We start from the raw sequence: 16,272 nt of genomic DNA, 5'->3' as shown, positions 1-16,272 counted from the left end.
AGGCCCCAAGGTTCATCCATGTTGTAACAGGTGTCAGAATTTCCTTCCTTTTTAAGGCTGAACAGCATGCACCACATTTTGCTTATCAATTCATCAGTCAATGGATACTTGGGTTGCTTCCATGTTTTTGTTGTTGTGAATAACGCTGCTGTGAACATGGGTGTACAAATATTTGAGACCTTGCTTCCAATCCTTTCGGGTATACACCCAGAAGTGGCATTTCGCTAGCCTAGATTTCCCACACCACATTCTCTCTCATTTCCTTTTCCACTGGGCCATTTCTCTGGGCCTTTTCCCCCAGTTGTCCTCTTCCTTACCTGCCCTGCCCTCCCCTCTCCTACGAGCCTTCTTCGGCCCTGGGATTACACCAGTGACCAGATCCTGACCGAGGAGGCTGGACAGAGCCGTCCCTCTCCTCCTGACAGGGCCATCCCCTCCAGCTCCCATGCTGCTCCAGCTCACCATGGGCCACACTGGCCAGGGCTCTGTGCTTTTGCACATGCTGTACCTCCTTCTTGGAAGCCCCTTCTCTACCTCAATGCTTCAAGCCTGGCTCAATGCCACCTCTCCTGGAAGCCCTCACCGACCCACCTGGACTCAACTGTATTTCCTCCCCTGTACCTCGAGCTCCCCCGAGCCTTGAGGACTTTCCTCTCACCAGATTAGTGTAATCAAGATCTTGGAGAGCTGTCTTCCCCACTGTGCTGTCCACGAGTCCAGGGTTGGTGTCCAAGTCCTCAAAGGGCCAGCATGTGGCACAGAATGGGTATCGAGACACACTTCGGAACTAGTGGAGATGAAGGAAGCCTCAAGGGCCAAGAATCCACGCCAAGTGTAAGGAAACCCCAGAGAGCAAGAATGAACCCTCTCCACGGTGCAGCCTCTGCCTTCCCGAGCCACTGTCCCATGGGCTTGATTCCTCCTGGGGTGGCAGACAAGCCCTCGGAGGCTGGAGGCACAGGCTTCCGGACCTCACAAGCACCTAACTGCTCCCACGGGGATCCCCCTTGGCCGGTCCCTGACCTTGGTGGGTGAAGGGATGAGTCTGCGGAGGACACCTGCCCTCATGGGACAGAGGTGTGTGTGCGGGGCAGGGGTGGGGGTGATGCAAGAACCTTCATTCTGCAGGAGGACTCAGGGGTCCTGGCTTTTGAGAACAAGCGCTCCTCGGGGCATTAACTCAGGGCAACCTTCTAATGGTTTGATTTTTTATGGGGCGTTTTAACAACACAGCTGGTGCCCAAGTGAGGCCGGCAGTACAGGTGGGCACTGAGGGGTCTCGCGATCGCCACCATCTGAGAAGGGCTCCCAGGACCTTGCTGGGAGCGGAGAGCTCATGCCTTTGAAAGGACACCAGCACTCTCGGTTCTGACAAGCTGCCCTTACGGTGGGCCGCCAGCCTAACCACAAAGGTTCTTGGGTCCACGTGCCTGCAGACTCCTCTTCTGCTGCTAGCCTCCCCATCCCCGGCCCCCTGGGCCAGTCTGTCAGTCCCGACAGCTCACTCAATTAAAAAAAAAAAACACCCCTAGTCAAATAAAAATCAGAATTAGTCATTCCATCCAGCTCAGCCCTTCCAACAATTCCAAAGCAGAACAGACCATCAGCACCATGGGGACAGAGGCCACAGCTACCCCTTCGCCAAGGGGTGCAGTCCAGCCCAGGGCACTTCGGTCCTCAAAAAATATCCGTTGAATTCATATGAATGATCAGCTCACTGTGGGTCAGATGCCTAAGCCCTTGATGTAAAATTTCCCACTTAATCTTCAGTGGAACCCAAAGAGCTCGATAGCATGGTGCCTATTTTAAAGATGGGGAAACTGAGCCTCCTTTGAGGCTCTCAACAACTTGTCCAAGGTCACAGAGCTGGTAAGTGGTGGACGTTGGATTAAAAACACATTTTCTTGACTCTTACAAGTGTGTACGCCCCCTGAGAAATGGGCCTTAGCACAGGCCTGAACCCCAGTCTGCTAGGTGTCTGCTGTGTGAATTGGGGTGAGTTACGAGCTGCTGACTCCACCGTCGGCTGGGAGCCCTCCTTCCTATGGAGCCTGGTGAGGGAAAAGGATGGAAAACCCTACTGCAGCCTGACACGTAGTAGGCTCTCAAGAAAGATCGCCGAGGCTAAAAGCTTTGTTTGTTCTAAATCCATCCTATCAGTCACTGCCTCAGTGACTTTTGAACTCTGAGGGAAAAAGATTGAACTTTGAGAACAAATTTCTACCTACTGTCTTTCCTGCTCAAGAAAGGGAGTAAATCGTGGGGTGGGGAGGGGCTCAAGGAAGGTAGGCCTGGTGGGGAGGCCCTGAGGGTGGAGAGGAAAGTCCAGGGGAGCGTGCAGGAGGCCCACCTTGGAGGGAAAACTAACCCTACCTTGAACATATGCACCTTGTACTGACCAGGGTCCGAGGCCTGTGCAGGAGGAGGGAGGCCTGACTTGACTGCCCCCAACTCCCTTCCTGCCAGAACTATATACCTCCCGGCAGCCTAGGCTCAGATCAGGTGGCCACAGCCTAGGCTGGGTCAGCTGGGGAGCCCCCTCTCCACTGACAGCTGCCCAGGCCCTCCAAGGACCCCAAGAGCTACAGGAACCTACATGTCACACTTCCTTGCCTCCACTGATGCGCCCGCTTAGGTGACACCAAGTTCCAGTGAGCGCTGTACCAGGAAGACCAAGGGCAAAGCCTGCTGTGGCCAGGTGCTTAACATGGGCTATCCCTTCCCCATAATCCTGTTTGCCCACAAAGACACCGAGTCTCCCAGAGGTTCAGTAGGCCAGACTGTGGTCACCCAACCGGTAAGGGACTCTGGGCTCCTACCCACATTAAGCTAGTGTGGTGGTTTATGAACATGGACTCTGCAGCCAGAGGCCCTGGGTTCAAATCCCTACTCCTCAGGTATGTCAAACGTGCAGCCGCTGTGGGAAACAGCTTGGCAGGTCCTCAAAATGTTAAACACAGAGTTACCATGTGACCCAGCAATTCCATCCCTAGGGATCTACCCAAGCGAGATGAAAACACACATTCACACCAACACTTGTACACAGATGTTCACAGCAGTGATCTTTATGATAATAAAAATGTGGAAACAATCCAAATATACATCAATGGATGAATAAACAAAATGTGGTCTATCCAATACAATGGAATACTATTTTATCATAAAAAGGAATGACGTATTGACACACAGCCTACAACACAGATGAACCTTGAAAACATGATGCTCTGGGAAAGAAGCCAGTCACAAAGAACCACATATTGTATGACTCCATTGATAAGAAATGTCCAGAACAGGCAAATCCCTAGAGACAGAAAGTAGATTAGTGCTGCCAGGGGCTAGGGAATGTCTGCTTATGGTTTCTTTTGGGGTGACGATGGACGAGTTTTGGAATTAGACAGTGGTGATGGCTGCACAACTCTGAATACACAAGAGGCTACTGAGTTGTACACTTGAAGAGGATGAATTGTATGGTATGTGAATTATATCTCAATAAAGCTGTTATTTAAAAAAAAACCCTACTCTTCACTTGTTGGTTTTGTGATCTTGAGCAAAGTCAGTGTCTCAGTTCCCCCATCTGCAAAACGGGGCCAGTAATTGTACCTACGTGCTAAGGGTTACTGTGAGGATTAAATGAGTTAATGCATGACGTGCTCTAAGCCGCTGTCTCACTGGGTGCCAGCTCTTTCCCTCGGTCTGACTCTGCTGCCCACGCTGCCGTGGCTCACTGCCATCCACTCACCCACCACACTGCCCTTTGGTTCTGCACACTTGCCAGGCTCCTACCTTTTTCTTTTGTCCCCCAAATTTCCATAAAACATACATGCTATCAAACTTATCATCTTGATCATTTTAAAGTTTACTGTTCAGTAGTAAGTGCATTCGTATTGTTTTGTTAACTGATCCCCAGAACTCTTCATCTTGCAAAACTGAAACTCTATACTCACTGAATAACAAGTCCCCACTCACCCCGCCTCGCCAGCCCCTGGCAACCACCACTCGACTTTCTGTCTCTATGAATCGACTTCTCTAGGTACCTCATGTAAGGGGAATCAAACACTATTTGTCTTTCTGTGACTGGCTTATTTCACTTAGCATAATGTCCTCAAGGCTCCTCCATGGTGTAGCATGTGTCACAATTTTCCTTCCTTTTTAAGGCTGGATGATACTTTGTTATAAGTACAGACCACATTTTGCTTATCCATGCATTTGTCTATGGGCACTTGGGTTGCTCCCATCTTTTGGCTGTTGTGAATGATGCTGCCATGAACATGGGTGGGCAGATAAGACCCCAAGCTTGTAAGCCTAGATCTCAGAGGTCAGAGTGTGTCCAATGTATTATAATTAAGGCAAGGAAGAGTGTAAGGCATCCAGAGGTGAGCTTCCCCTTAGAAGGTGTAATTTAACACACTCACCACAAACTGAGTAGCTAAAGATTTGGGGGAACTGGCAGCTGGGGGTGATGCTGGTAGGCCTGTCTGCTTGTGCCAAGGTGCAGCACTGGGTCTTGGACAACCAGAATCTGACTGCTCCAGCACCAGTGGGACTAGGCTGGTTTATTCAGGGCTGGTTCCTCAGACCGGGGGTCTGTTATAAGAAAAACATTGGCCGGCAAGCGCAAGCTCAGTCCTTTGCAACAGAAGATGAGTCAGTGCAGTGGAGCACTGGTCCTGAGGAGGCCTCGACATGCACCTGGCGTGAGGACAGAGGGGGACTAGCTCTCCCACCCTATACCCTGAGGCACAGGTGATCCCAGAAAGCCACTGACCCAGCCCCAGGGTGGCTTCAAGAGCTATCTGGCTGGATGAAAGCTGGCTAGGGCGATCACACATTCTGGTTTGCCCTGTTGTCCAGGGTACTTATTTTTAGTGCTCCCTGTTATTCTCAGAAGTGTCCCCATTTGGATGATAAATTACAGAGTCACCATATCAGTTACCCATTGCATAACAAATTACCTGAAACAACAAACTTGTGTATCTCTCACAGCTCCTATGGGCTAGGAATGTGGGCATGGCACACCTGGGCACTTCTGGCTGAGGGTTTCTTATGAGGTTGCAGCCCAGGTGCTAGGTGGGGCTGCGGTCATTGGAAGGCTTGCCTGGGGCAGGAGGATCTGTTGTCAAGGTGACTCACTCACAGGCTGGCTGTTGGTGGGAGGCCTCAGTTCCACTCCACTGTGGGCTTCTCCACAGGGGTGCTTGAGTGTCCTTACAACATGGCAGCTGGCTTCCCACAGAGCAAGAGAGAGACTGAGCAAAGCAGTGCCAGGCAGAAGCTATCTTTTTAAGCCCTAGCCCCAGAAGCCTCGCAGTATTGCTTCTGTTCCCTTCTGCTCATTAGAAGAAAGTCACTAATCCAGACCCCACACTTAAAGGCAAGGGAGGTCTAGCTTTTGAAGGGAACAGTGTCAAAGAATTTGGGGTATTTAAAAACTACCACAGTTACTCTAAAACTAGGGCATGTGTGGTGGAGAGATGGGGCAAAGCCAGAGGGGACAGAAGTCAGACCAAAGAATATTCACAGTGCCAGATAAGGATCAGGGCGCAGTCTGAGAACGGTCTTGAGCAAGGCAGAGATACAGTCAGAGATTCAGAGTGAACCATGACATCTACCCCAGCACCACCTCTGGTGAGGCCACAGGGCCTCCACTCAGCCCCCGCAGTACCAGCTGTCCCCTCCTTCTGGGTCTTTGGGCCTCTCACCCTCTACCTTTGGCAGAGAACACACCTTTTCTTCCCACTGGACCAAAGCTCCTTTTGTGTCTTCCACTGGGCCCTGCACATAGCAGGTGCACGTTGCAGGGTTTCTGCATGAACAAAACATACCAATTTGCACCAACCCCAAGCTGTGGTCACACGGGCCACAAGTCCCAGCCTGCACTCTGCATACACCTTTCTCTTTCCAGCCTCCAGGCCTTTGCTCCTGTGGTTCTTCCTGTCCAGAGGGCTCTGGCTGTGCTAACCATTTGCACTGTCCTGGAGGCAGACGGGACTGGTGGCAAAGCTGTTTGGATAATTCAGTGGGGAGATGAGGAGGACTGACGCCTGGAGAAGCAGGGGGCTCGGGCGAGGAGGGGCGGACCTCGCTAAGCAGTCGGATGTGGGGCAGGCCAAGGACAACTCTGTGCTTTCCATACCTGGTGCTTGGGAGCTGGGGCTGAGCCAGCCCCTTTCTCTGGGGCAGCAACAGGTCATGGATACCCCAGGCGGGTGTGGGAATTGGCTCTGGGGCTCACCCTGTTGCCCTCCCCACCTCCTCCATCCGTGCCCACTCCCTCCTGCTCCTTGCCCGGCCTGTCTTCTTTCATCCCCAGCACCTCTACCTCCTGACATCTCCCTATTCCACCCAGACTCAGCTCACAGTGCCACCTCTTCTAGGAAGCCTTACTTGCTTGCAGCTGGGGGATGCTACAGCATTTTGGCTGCCCCTTTCAGAGCCGTAAATGCCTGGCGTCCTTGGTGAGGTACCTGGAGGGCAGTGACAGAATCTCCACGTCCTAAATCAGAGTGTGATTGTATGCGCATAAGAAGCCTTAGAAAAATCTCCTAACCCTGGGCTTTTCAAACTCTGCCTCCACAGACGGTCACTGACCAGCTTAAAGGGCATTTTCTCTCTCAGCTGATACTTACTGGAGTTGACAGTAGACCAGGCTCTATCTGAAGTGCTTGTCATGGTTTGTCTCTCTAAGTCCTCACAACAATCTAGGCAGTGGACATGATCACTATACCTGTTTTAGAAACTGAGCACACAGACAGGTCAAGCATCTTGCCCAAGGTCACACCGCCGGGATGTAGGGGTGCTGGGATTCCACCCCAGGTGCCGGGTCCCAGGTCTTAACTCCCCTGCCAGCCTGTCTTTCCCTAATGCAATCAAACAGTGGCTTCAGCCCCATGCACTCAAGAAAACAGTGGACTCTGAATGGACTTTTTGCAACTTTGAGCTTTTCTCCTGTAAACGCCTCTACCCGAGACTTGCAGACTGCGGGTCTGGCCCAAGTGGGCAGTGTGGATTTCTGTGAGCACGTGCTTACTGCATGTCACTTTGGTGCTTTTTCTTGCCAATCAAATGGACTTTCTGGATACAAGCATTTCACAAGCAAAAAAAGACGGTGCTGCAGCTTCCTGTCACCTGAACTTGCATTTCAGGATAATGATCTTGCCCCCGCCCCCGCTTCATTGCCATGGACTCTCAGTGACACCTCTGCTTAGTGGCCCCTGGGGAGTGGGTGTCCAAACCGGTGTGATTTTAGACCTGGCTGAGTGGTCTCAGGATAGGTTCTGCGACCACACTTCCTGGGTTCAAATCTCAGCTCTGCCACTTCTGTGTGTCCTTGGGCACTCAAGGTCCTCAGTTTCCTCATCTGAAAAATGGGGACAATCCAGCTCCAACTTTAGAGGGTTGCTGTGAGGATTAAATGAACTAACAGATATATGGTGCTTGGAACAGTGCCTGGAATGTAGTAAATGCTTTATAAGTGTCAGCTATTATTGTTGTCATTGTTGTTTTTACCATACACTTATTAATTATTCCCAGTTTTCCCTTCCGGGGTTGCAACAGCAAATTGGGGTCCCCAGGGAGCCCCACCTCCCAGAGGCCACAAGCTTCCAGGCAGCCGGCCCCAGCTGCAGTGGTGGATCCTGATTAGTTCGTGATAGTCTCATTTCCTGTAACTGTGACTGGTGGAGGAATGCTCATGTGCCTAGTTCTGACCAATGAGATGAGAGTCTGTGTATGAGGGGGTGTGTTCCCAGAAAGGTTTTCTCATAGACCCTGGGAGGCAACAGCCCTTTCGCTTCCCTGAGTCCTCGCCACCCCGTCCTGTGACTGCCCATAATGCCTGGAGCTGCCCCAGCCATTCCACAGAGCCAAAGAGAAAGACCGGGCCCTTGATGACATCATCAAGCCTTTAAGTTACCAACCCTCAAACAGCCCGATTCATGACCTCACCGCGCAAAGTTCATACTTCTTATTGTCTGGGCCAGCTTATTTGCAGCCCAAAGGAGCCTGCTGATATTCCATGGTTGCTCACATTACATCTTTTTGAGATTAAGCCCATCATACCAGAGGAAGGATCTGAGCTCAGCTGTGCTCTCAGGGAAGACTTCCTGGAGGAGGTGAGGCTAAAATGGAATTTAAAAGAAGGAGCAGGTGAAAAAGGGGGGTAGGGCAAAGAGCAACATTCCAGGCAGAGAGACAAAGGCCTGAGGCTAGAGACACTATAGCGTGTGTGTATGCACGCAAATAATCTTTGTGGCTAGGAGCCATGTGAGCTGAGACTGGAATGATGGGGTGGGCTGTGGCGGGCCCTCAGCCAGGCTACAGAACCTCAGGCTATCACAGGGCGAAGCTCTGTGGTAGCCTTGATTTTGCTCAGCCAGGGTCTCCGCCTCCAGCTTTGTGCCTAGAATAAGTGTACTCAGCCTGCCTTCTGCCCCCTATTCCAGCCACACTCAGATGCTACCCTGAGAGTTGGGGCCGGGGCACTGGGCCTTGTTTCTCCAGGTGTGATTCAGCCTGCCGAGCCTCTTCCAGCCCCCAAGGCACTCAGAAAAGACTCTGGCTGGAATCTGGGTCACTCTGCACGAGTCAGACATCCATCAGATAGGCAGTTACTAAGTGCCTACAAAGCAGTGTGCTAAGCACAGCAGAGAAAGGACCTGGTTCAAATCCCAATCCTGTTTCTTCCCAGCTGTGTGACCTTGAGCAGGCCACTTTACTTCTCCAAACCCAGTGTCTTCATCTCTTTGGAACAGATGGTAAAAATCAGTGGTAGCTCTATTATCTCTGGTACTGGAAGGGGGGTGGTGAGAGAAGGAAAAGATAAAAAGATGCACAAAAAGCTTCCTGAAAGTAAGGTTTATAATCTAGGTGGTGGGAGAATAAGACAAGCAAATGATATACTGTTACGGAAAAAAGTTGAGAAGTGAGGAAAGGTTAAGGGGAGGAAGTAGTAAGTCTAGATGGGAAGTGATGAGGGACACGCATTCCTGGCAGAAGATAAGGCCCACAAAGGCAGGGCGGAAGGGATGCAGAAAGATCTACAGGTTCCATCCCGTGCTCCTAAAGCTTTAGAACAGTACGCTGCAAATACAAGGGGTGAACATAACTGTTGAATGTGGGTGTCAATGAACCTGTAATAGCAAATCTCTGAGCCTGAGCCAGAAAGATGCTGATTCAAATCTGGGCTCTACCACTTACAGCATGACCTTGAATGAGTCACTTAACATTTGAGCCTCAGATTCCTTCATTGCAGACTCCTTCATTCCACCTAATTCACAGAGTTGTACCGTGGCATATGCAGGATACTGAACCAGGATCTGGCTAAATCCTATTTTAAAGCCCTAAGATACAGTGCCACCTCCTGCAGGAAGCCTCCCAGGCTCCCTCAGGCAGTCCCCCAGATCCTGCTGCTACCCACTAGGTACTCCCTTCCCTGCTGTATTGTGATCACCTCTTCTTCCTTTCCCACCAGGTTCTGGGCTTCAAAGAGGAAGAGGCAGGGTATCTCAGCATCTCTTGAACCTAGCTGCACCCGCACACAGAGTGGGCATCTACTGATGCCACATCCCTCCCCAAGCCTCCACCCAGGTAGACATGAGAGGGAGGAAGTGACTAAGTCTGCTGGGGGTGGAGGCAAGAGGGGTTCAGGAAAGTTTTGGGTGATAGCACTAGATGTTGAGGGTTGAATAGGAATTTACTGCTGGGGGGTGGGAGGAGGAGGTTCCAGAGAGGGAGGGAGGGAGGGAGAGAGGGAGAGAACTAAAGCAGGGAGGTGTGAAGGGAAGTAAATTGTGGGTCACACAGTATTTGCCAGAGAGTGACTAAAGATGAGAATTCTGGCTTCAGATCCCAAAGGGTCTCAAATGCCATGCCGAGGATTCACCCCTACAGGGAGTGACTGAAAACTTGTAAACAAGGCACAGTGACAAAAATGACAGGGCTATGGGCCACCACTTGGGGGCAGGTACTGATGGAAAAATCAAAAAAAGGACCAAAAGTTCTACCTGGATGACTGATCATTGAAAATTGCTTAAATAATATATCCACACCCCACTAGCCCTTATACTTGCAGAAAAGCCAATTTCCACAATCATTCCATGCTACACACACACAACAGCTCTGTGAAACCTAGGGGGCCAAGTGGTGCTGTCTTCATCATAGATGGACAAAGTCAGAGCCAGAGAAGGGAAGGGGCCTTGCCATGGTCACACAGGCAATGAGGGGGCTAGTCACAACCTGAAGCCAGTGTCCTGGCCCAGAGTGCTGGGGAGGCAGGCCTTTGGCCATTTGACAAATGTGCTCAGCACCTTCTAGGGCCAGACCCTGCACACATGGAGGTGACCTTTGACCTCTGAGTCATCTTGAGACTGGACTGGTCACCTGGGCCTCAGACCAGCTGCCTCTTGCAAGAGTGGGAGAAGCGGGACCCACTGAGGGGTGCGGTTTCTGTGGTCAGACAGGTCAGCAGGGGCTCACCCCCAGGACAGGTCTATCTATGAGTCCTCCAAACTGGACCCTGGGCTGGGGGCTGGAAGAGGGCCAATCCCTCCGTAAAGGGAAAGGGGCAGAGGGAGTGGCCCTTTGCTGCCTTTCTAAGAAGCCCCCAAATGCCCCCTCCTCCCAGCACCCAGGCCCCGCACAGCAGCAGCCTGAGTCATCATCCCGGTGGTTTGAATGGTAGCCGAGAAATCAGCCAGGGGGCTGCCTGGGGCTGACGGCCAAGGGTTGGAAAAACAAGGCCATTTTCTCTTAACTCCAGCCTTGGAATCTCCAGACAGGCTAGGGGGTGGGGAGCAGAGGGCAGGTAGATGCAGAATGGGTGGGTGTCAACAACCAGACGGGGCTGGGGTCGGGGGCAAGGAGGAGGGGGAGGTTCAGAATCGGAGCTGTTGGCTTTTGTTTTCAAATGACCTGTTTAATAATTACCTTTGCAATCAAAGGAGCCAGGGCCCAGAGAAGGTGAGGATTCCAACCCTCCATACCCCAGCAAGCAGCCAGAGAAGAAAGTAAACAAGATGCCACTGGCTCTCATTCCATCTCGCAAACAATGGCGGGACTGAGCTGCCCGCTCACACACACACATCGAAGTGAGATTTCCAGGGAAGAACTTTAACAGGCAGATAAGAGGCTCGGACTGAATTATTTCCCCACATCCCGGGAGCTCCCCTGAACTCAGCACCCAAGGGGGGGTAGCCTAGGGGCCCTGCATTTTAACATTAACCTTGACCTGTAATTTATTCATTCATTTTGCAGAGAAGGAGAATTACCTCTGCCTCAACGCCCGGAAAACCCAGCCAGCAATAACTTCATCCCTTTCAACAGTCACAATGGTGGACAAACAAGGGATTTAAGTTACAGCGGCTAGCTTGCACTCACACTCCGCTGGGCTAGGGCTCCTTAAAAAAACACCACCCTAATCCAAGCACCCACCGGGGCTCACAAAAGTCAGACCCTGACCGGCAGTAGGAAAAATTCAACTTGGTTTTTTTTTTTTTTTTCAACCTCCCAAGGCCTTCAACTATTTTTCCTCCTGCAGCATCCAAGCCCAGCCTCAAGGCAGAGCCATAAACACGCCTGCTCCTCCCCCTTCCACGGTTCGGCAACCGCCCCCCCCGCCGCCCCCCCCAACCTTCCCGGACCCAGAGGAGAAAGAACCACAGCGACCCTCACCCGCAGCCCCCTCCTCTGCCCTCCCCCAGCCGCCCGCGCCGGCCGCAATCCTCGTAGGCACCTTGAGATAAACACCCACTAATGATTTTATGATTTTCTGCTCTGGGTAGCCGCGCTCAGCAGAATCCCTTCCCCCGCCCAGGCGACGGGGGCCGGCCCAACGGAGGATTGGGGGATGGGGGGCGTTAGTTTGTTTTTTACACTGCCGCGTCTCCACACCTGTTTTTCATTCATTCATTCGTTCGTTCATTCATTCATTAGCGGATTCGTCACAGCTGCCTCCCCGGCCCTCTGGATCTCAGGGAGAGGATGGGAGGGGGCTAGGGTGGGGGAGACAGCGGCAGGGGTGCATCTTGTAGGGAGGGTCGGGGGGGAAGGACCCCGTTGGAGGGCATTTTGGGTGGCTTTGTCAAACACAAGACGAGCGATGCGGCGGGGGCGGGGCGGGGGCGCTCCCCGGGGCTCGAAGTTGTTTTCCGAGCCGCGGCGGCGAGGACAGCCGCCCGGGTGCGCCTCTTTGTCTCTCCCCGGCCGGCGCCGCGTCCCCGCGCGCTCACCTGGTCTTGGAGGACAAGAAGGCAAGTTTGATCAGGCCGTAGGTGAAGAGCGGGATACTCTCCTTGGCGACGCTGGCAACTTGCAGCCGGTGCTCCAGTATGTGGAGTTCCATCGTCCGCCCGCGCTCCGCGGCAGCTCATCCGCGGGGGGCGAGCCGCGGCCCCCGCCCCCTGCACGCCCAGCCGGCACCAAGCGCCGCGGGCAGCCGGCCCGGTGACCGGGAGCTCGGCGCCGGGCGGGCCGGGGCGGACAAAGGGGAGGCCCGCCAAGCCGCGAGGGGCCGCGGGCGGCGGGCGAGGGCGGCAGCGCTGGCGGAGCAGCAGCGCGCGGCGCCCGGCGCGGAGAGCAGCTGGTGTTCGCTGTAACAAACAACTTGCCACTCAAACGCCGGCCCGCTGGGCATGCGCGGCCGCCGCAGGGCGTGCCGGGACTTGTAGTCGCGCGGCCCGGGCGCCGGCCGCCGCTGATGTCGGGGGCTGGGCGGCCGCCCTAGGGGCCCGCCCGAAGCGCTGGGGGAAAATGCTGGAGCGCGGGCCCCCACGGGCCCACGGGGAGTCGAAGGGCAGAAACGGGGGCCTTTCGAGCCAGCCTGAGCCTGAGTGCACGCTCTGTCCCTCAGAGCTCGGGACTAGGCGCTTTTGGGCGCAAAGCGAGTCGCCCACAGAACTCGCGCGCTGGAGGAGACCTGAGTCTGGGAGGGGAGAGATTTGGAGAAACCGGTAATTACAGTGCAGAGAAGCAAAACAGAGAGGGGTGCGGGGGACAGAGATGGGGCCTTGGGGGGTTTCCTGGAGGAGGGGACATCCAGGCTGGGTTCTGAGGGATGAACGGGACCTCGCTGAGGAGGGGGAGGGGGCGCGCGGGGTTGGAGGCCAGCAGTCTTCCAGGCAGAAGGAACAGCGTGTCCAAAGGCACAGAAGCGTGAAAGCCCCCACGGTGCTGTGTTTGGCTTTGTTGGAGCGGAAAATGTGAGGGAGGAGAGGCAAGAGATAAGGCAGGCGCAGTCACCAGGAGTCCGGTCGAGAGGGTCATGTGTGCAGAGTTAATGAGGCGGCCGTTTATCCGGCGGGAGAGAGGGTGATGGGGACTGCGAATTAGGGAAAAGTCCGAAATACACCCGAAGGGCTTCCCACCCCGGGGCCGGTGTACCCGTGACTACGTCCCGCAACGGCTCCCCCTTAATGGCTGACTGGAATTTTGGAATTTTCTAGGTTAAAGTTACTGGTGCTCTGCTCGTTGGCAGAGTAATTTGGGGACGTGATGGGTCAGGTTTACCTGCTGGGCCCGTCTGGGAACTCTCTTGGAGGAAGATTCTGGTCATGCCCTCTCACATTCCTCTCTCAGCCCACCTCTGTGAGGTAGGGACACATCAGGCTACCTCATTTCCACAAAGGGGCTTGAAGCCCGCAATCTGGTGGCTCTTAAAGCGTGTTGACCCCCTTCCCGGTTTACTTTCACTAAAGAATTTATCACCATCTAATAAAGAATATTCTTTTTTGTTTTGCTTGTCTGTCTCCCTCTTCTAGCATCTCAGCTCCATGAAGGCAGTGGTTTTTGTCTGTTCTCTGCTGTATTCCCAGTGCCTGAAATGTGGTTGGCAGGTGAGAGACATGCATTCAGTATTCATGGAATGCATAAATGCGTACGTCTATTCCTCTAGCATCTAGAGGCCTAGAAGGCCCCAAAAGAAATGCATTCAGGGGCCAGGCAAGTGTGAAGATGTGTGAAGCAGTTGGGTATCAGACAGGTGGAAATGGTACAGAAGGGAGGCCAACCTGAAGGCATAAAATTTATTAAAACAAAACCCCCAAAACAAAAAACCAACAGGTGAAACCAAATAAACAAGGCTAAAGGCAGGATTTGGTCAGTTTTCTGACTTCTGCTTTCAATGGCCTAAGTCTAGTTTTTAATCTGCAAGCCATGACCCATGAGTGGGTGGTGAAATCAATTTAGCAGGGCATGACTAGCATTAAAAAATAAATTATATTGAATAGAAAATGACACAGAGCTTTGCACATAGTATGGGTAGGTTACTATCATCTTTTCTGTGTTCCAGGAAACTTTCGTTTTGGCCACACATGAACGTGTGGGCACGCAGGCATGTGTGTGCGTCTCTGTGTGTGCATGCACTGGATCTTTATGCAAAGGTATTTCTTTTTGTGCATCTTGGTCAAAAACATTTGAAAACACTGGGCTTTCTAGTTAATCAAGCCAGACTATTGTAAAGTTTGCAAATTTAGACCATGTTGGTTGGATTTATAGAATTGCTTTCACTGAGCTATATTTGGTGCTTAAGATTTCTGTGACACTGACACCTGAAATGAATGTTGGGATGTTGAGGAAACTGACCTCTAGGTTGCCAAATGCAGAGGATGGTTTCAGGCTGGGGCTAGGGTGAGACATTCACTCTCAAGGTTATGCAAGTACTGGCGTGGCATGTTCTCATGGAATTCACTCCTCTCTTGATTCCTTAGCATTGTACTCTTCTGGTCCTATCCTGGTTCTTCTGGTTTTCCCTCTTTGGTTTCTCCTCCACCCAACCCTAAAATGAGCAGAGGCCCACCTGGTGTTCCTTCCTGTGGTGTATTTTTACAGCAATGGCTGCCAGTGAATCACGCCTCCTGGGAAGCCATCCCACACTGACTTTGGGTTTGGCCATGTGAATTTCTTTGGCCAGTGAAGTCTTACCTTGGTAGCACATGTACTTGGTAAGTCCTGTGCATTGAGACTTGCCCACTTGGATGCTCCTCTGAGGCCACTATGCTGTAAAGAAGCCCAAGTGAAAGTTAACATGGAAAGAGAGGCCCAAGTGTTCCAGCTGTTCCAGCTGAGCCCTGTCCCCTGCCGACAGCTGGCATCAACCAGACATGTGAGTCTTGGACCTTCTAGCTCACTGTCCAGATGAATGCAGCCCCATGAATGAGCCAGGTGAAACCAGAAGAGGAACTACCCAACCAACCTATAGAAGAATATTAAATACAGCTGACCCTTGAACAACATGGGTTTAAACCCCTCGGGTCCACTTATACACCATTTTTTTGATAGTGGATAATGCAGTGCTGCAAGATCCATGATTGGTTGCATCTGTGGTTGTGGAGCCGTGGATATGGAGCCACGTATATGGAGGGCCATCTATTAATTATAAGCAGATTTTCAACTGCAAGGAGGGTCATCATTTCTAATCCCCTCCTTGCTCAAGGGTCAACTGTAGTTGTTTTTAGCCACTAAGATTTGGAATGGTTTGTTATGCAGAAATACCTAGCTGATGCATTCCCTCAACCCTCATCTTCTCTCACTCTGTGGGTGGACTCAGTCTCTGGCTTCTAATATTTTGAGGGCCCGCAAACTGACAGTTCTAGCTCAGAACATGTTCCGGAGGCCCTGATTCACATATCTAACTTCCTAGTCATTGGTTACATCCACCTAAATGTTCATCAGCCTTGACCAGCCCAACCTGTTCACACCTTACCTCATTATCTAACCCACCCCAGCCCTTTTCCTCTTCCTCCTGTAGTCTCTGTCTTGGTTGATAACATCATCGCCAATCCCTAAAGTTACTAGCCTGATATGGCATGTTGTGATTTCCAAGATGGTTGCAACAAGATTTTTTATTCTGCATGCTCTCCTGGCAACATGACATTGATCATCAACCCATTAGGAGGTGGGTCAATGTTCCCGCCTCTTGAATCTGAGCAGGCCTGTGACCACAGAGGAAACGACACCTGTGACTTCTGAAACTCGATCATAGCTGCTGATCCTGTTTCCATCTGGTCCTCTTGGGGCACTCACTCTCTGAACGCCTCTGTCATGCTGTGAGGAAGCATGGGCCACATGGACAGATCACAAGTGGAAATTTGTTTTGGTTTGTTAGGGCTGCGTAACAAAGTAACACAGACTAGGGAATTAAAAAACAGAAACTTATGGTCTCACAATTCCGGAGGCTAGAAGTTCAAGATCCAGGTGTTGGCAGGGTTGGTTCCTTCTGAAACCCCTCTCCTTGGCTTGTAGGTGGCCACCTTCTCCCTGTGTCCTCACGTGGTCTTCCCT

General features: G+C 52.2%; 1 protein-coding gene across 1 annotated transcript in view; it reads right to left on the bottom strand.

The window, feature by feature from the left end:
- Positions 1–12,337, bottom strand: part of CASTOR2 (cytosolic arginine sensor for mTORC1 subunit 2) — a gene marked incomplete at its 5' end in the record, with an annotated part of 54,650 nt that extends 42,313 nt beyond the window's left edge. Inside the window, one exon of the mRNA XM_079719633.1 lies at positions 12,225–12,337. Within this exon, the coding sequence (XP_079575759.1) occupies positions 12,225–12,337 (113 nt within the window). The remainder of the gene's footprint in view (positions 1–12,224) is intronic.
- Between the last annotated feature and the right edge of the window lie 3,935 nt (positions 12,338–16,272).

This window comes from Hyperoodon ampullatus, assembly GCF_949752795.1.
Source record: "Hyperoodon ampullatus genome assembly, chromosome: 14".
Taxonomy (NCBI): domain Eukaryota; kingdom Metazoa; phylum Chordata; class Mammalia; order Artiodactyla; family Ziphiidae; genus Hyperoodon; species Hyperoodon ampullatus.
Note: the sequence above shows the minus strand (reverse complement) of the source record. Positions and strands in the feature narration are given on the sequence as shown.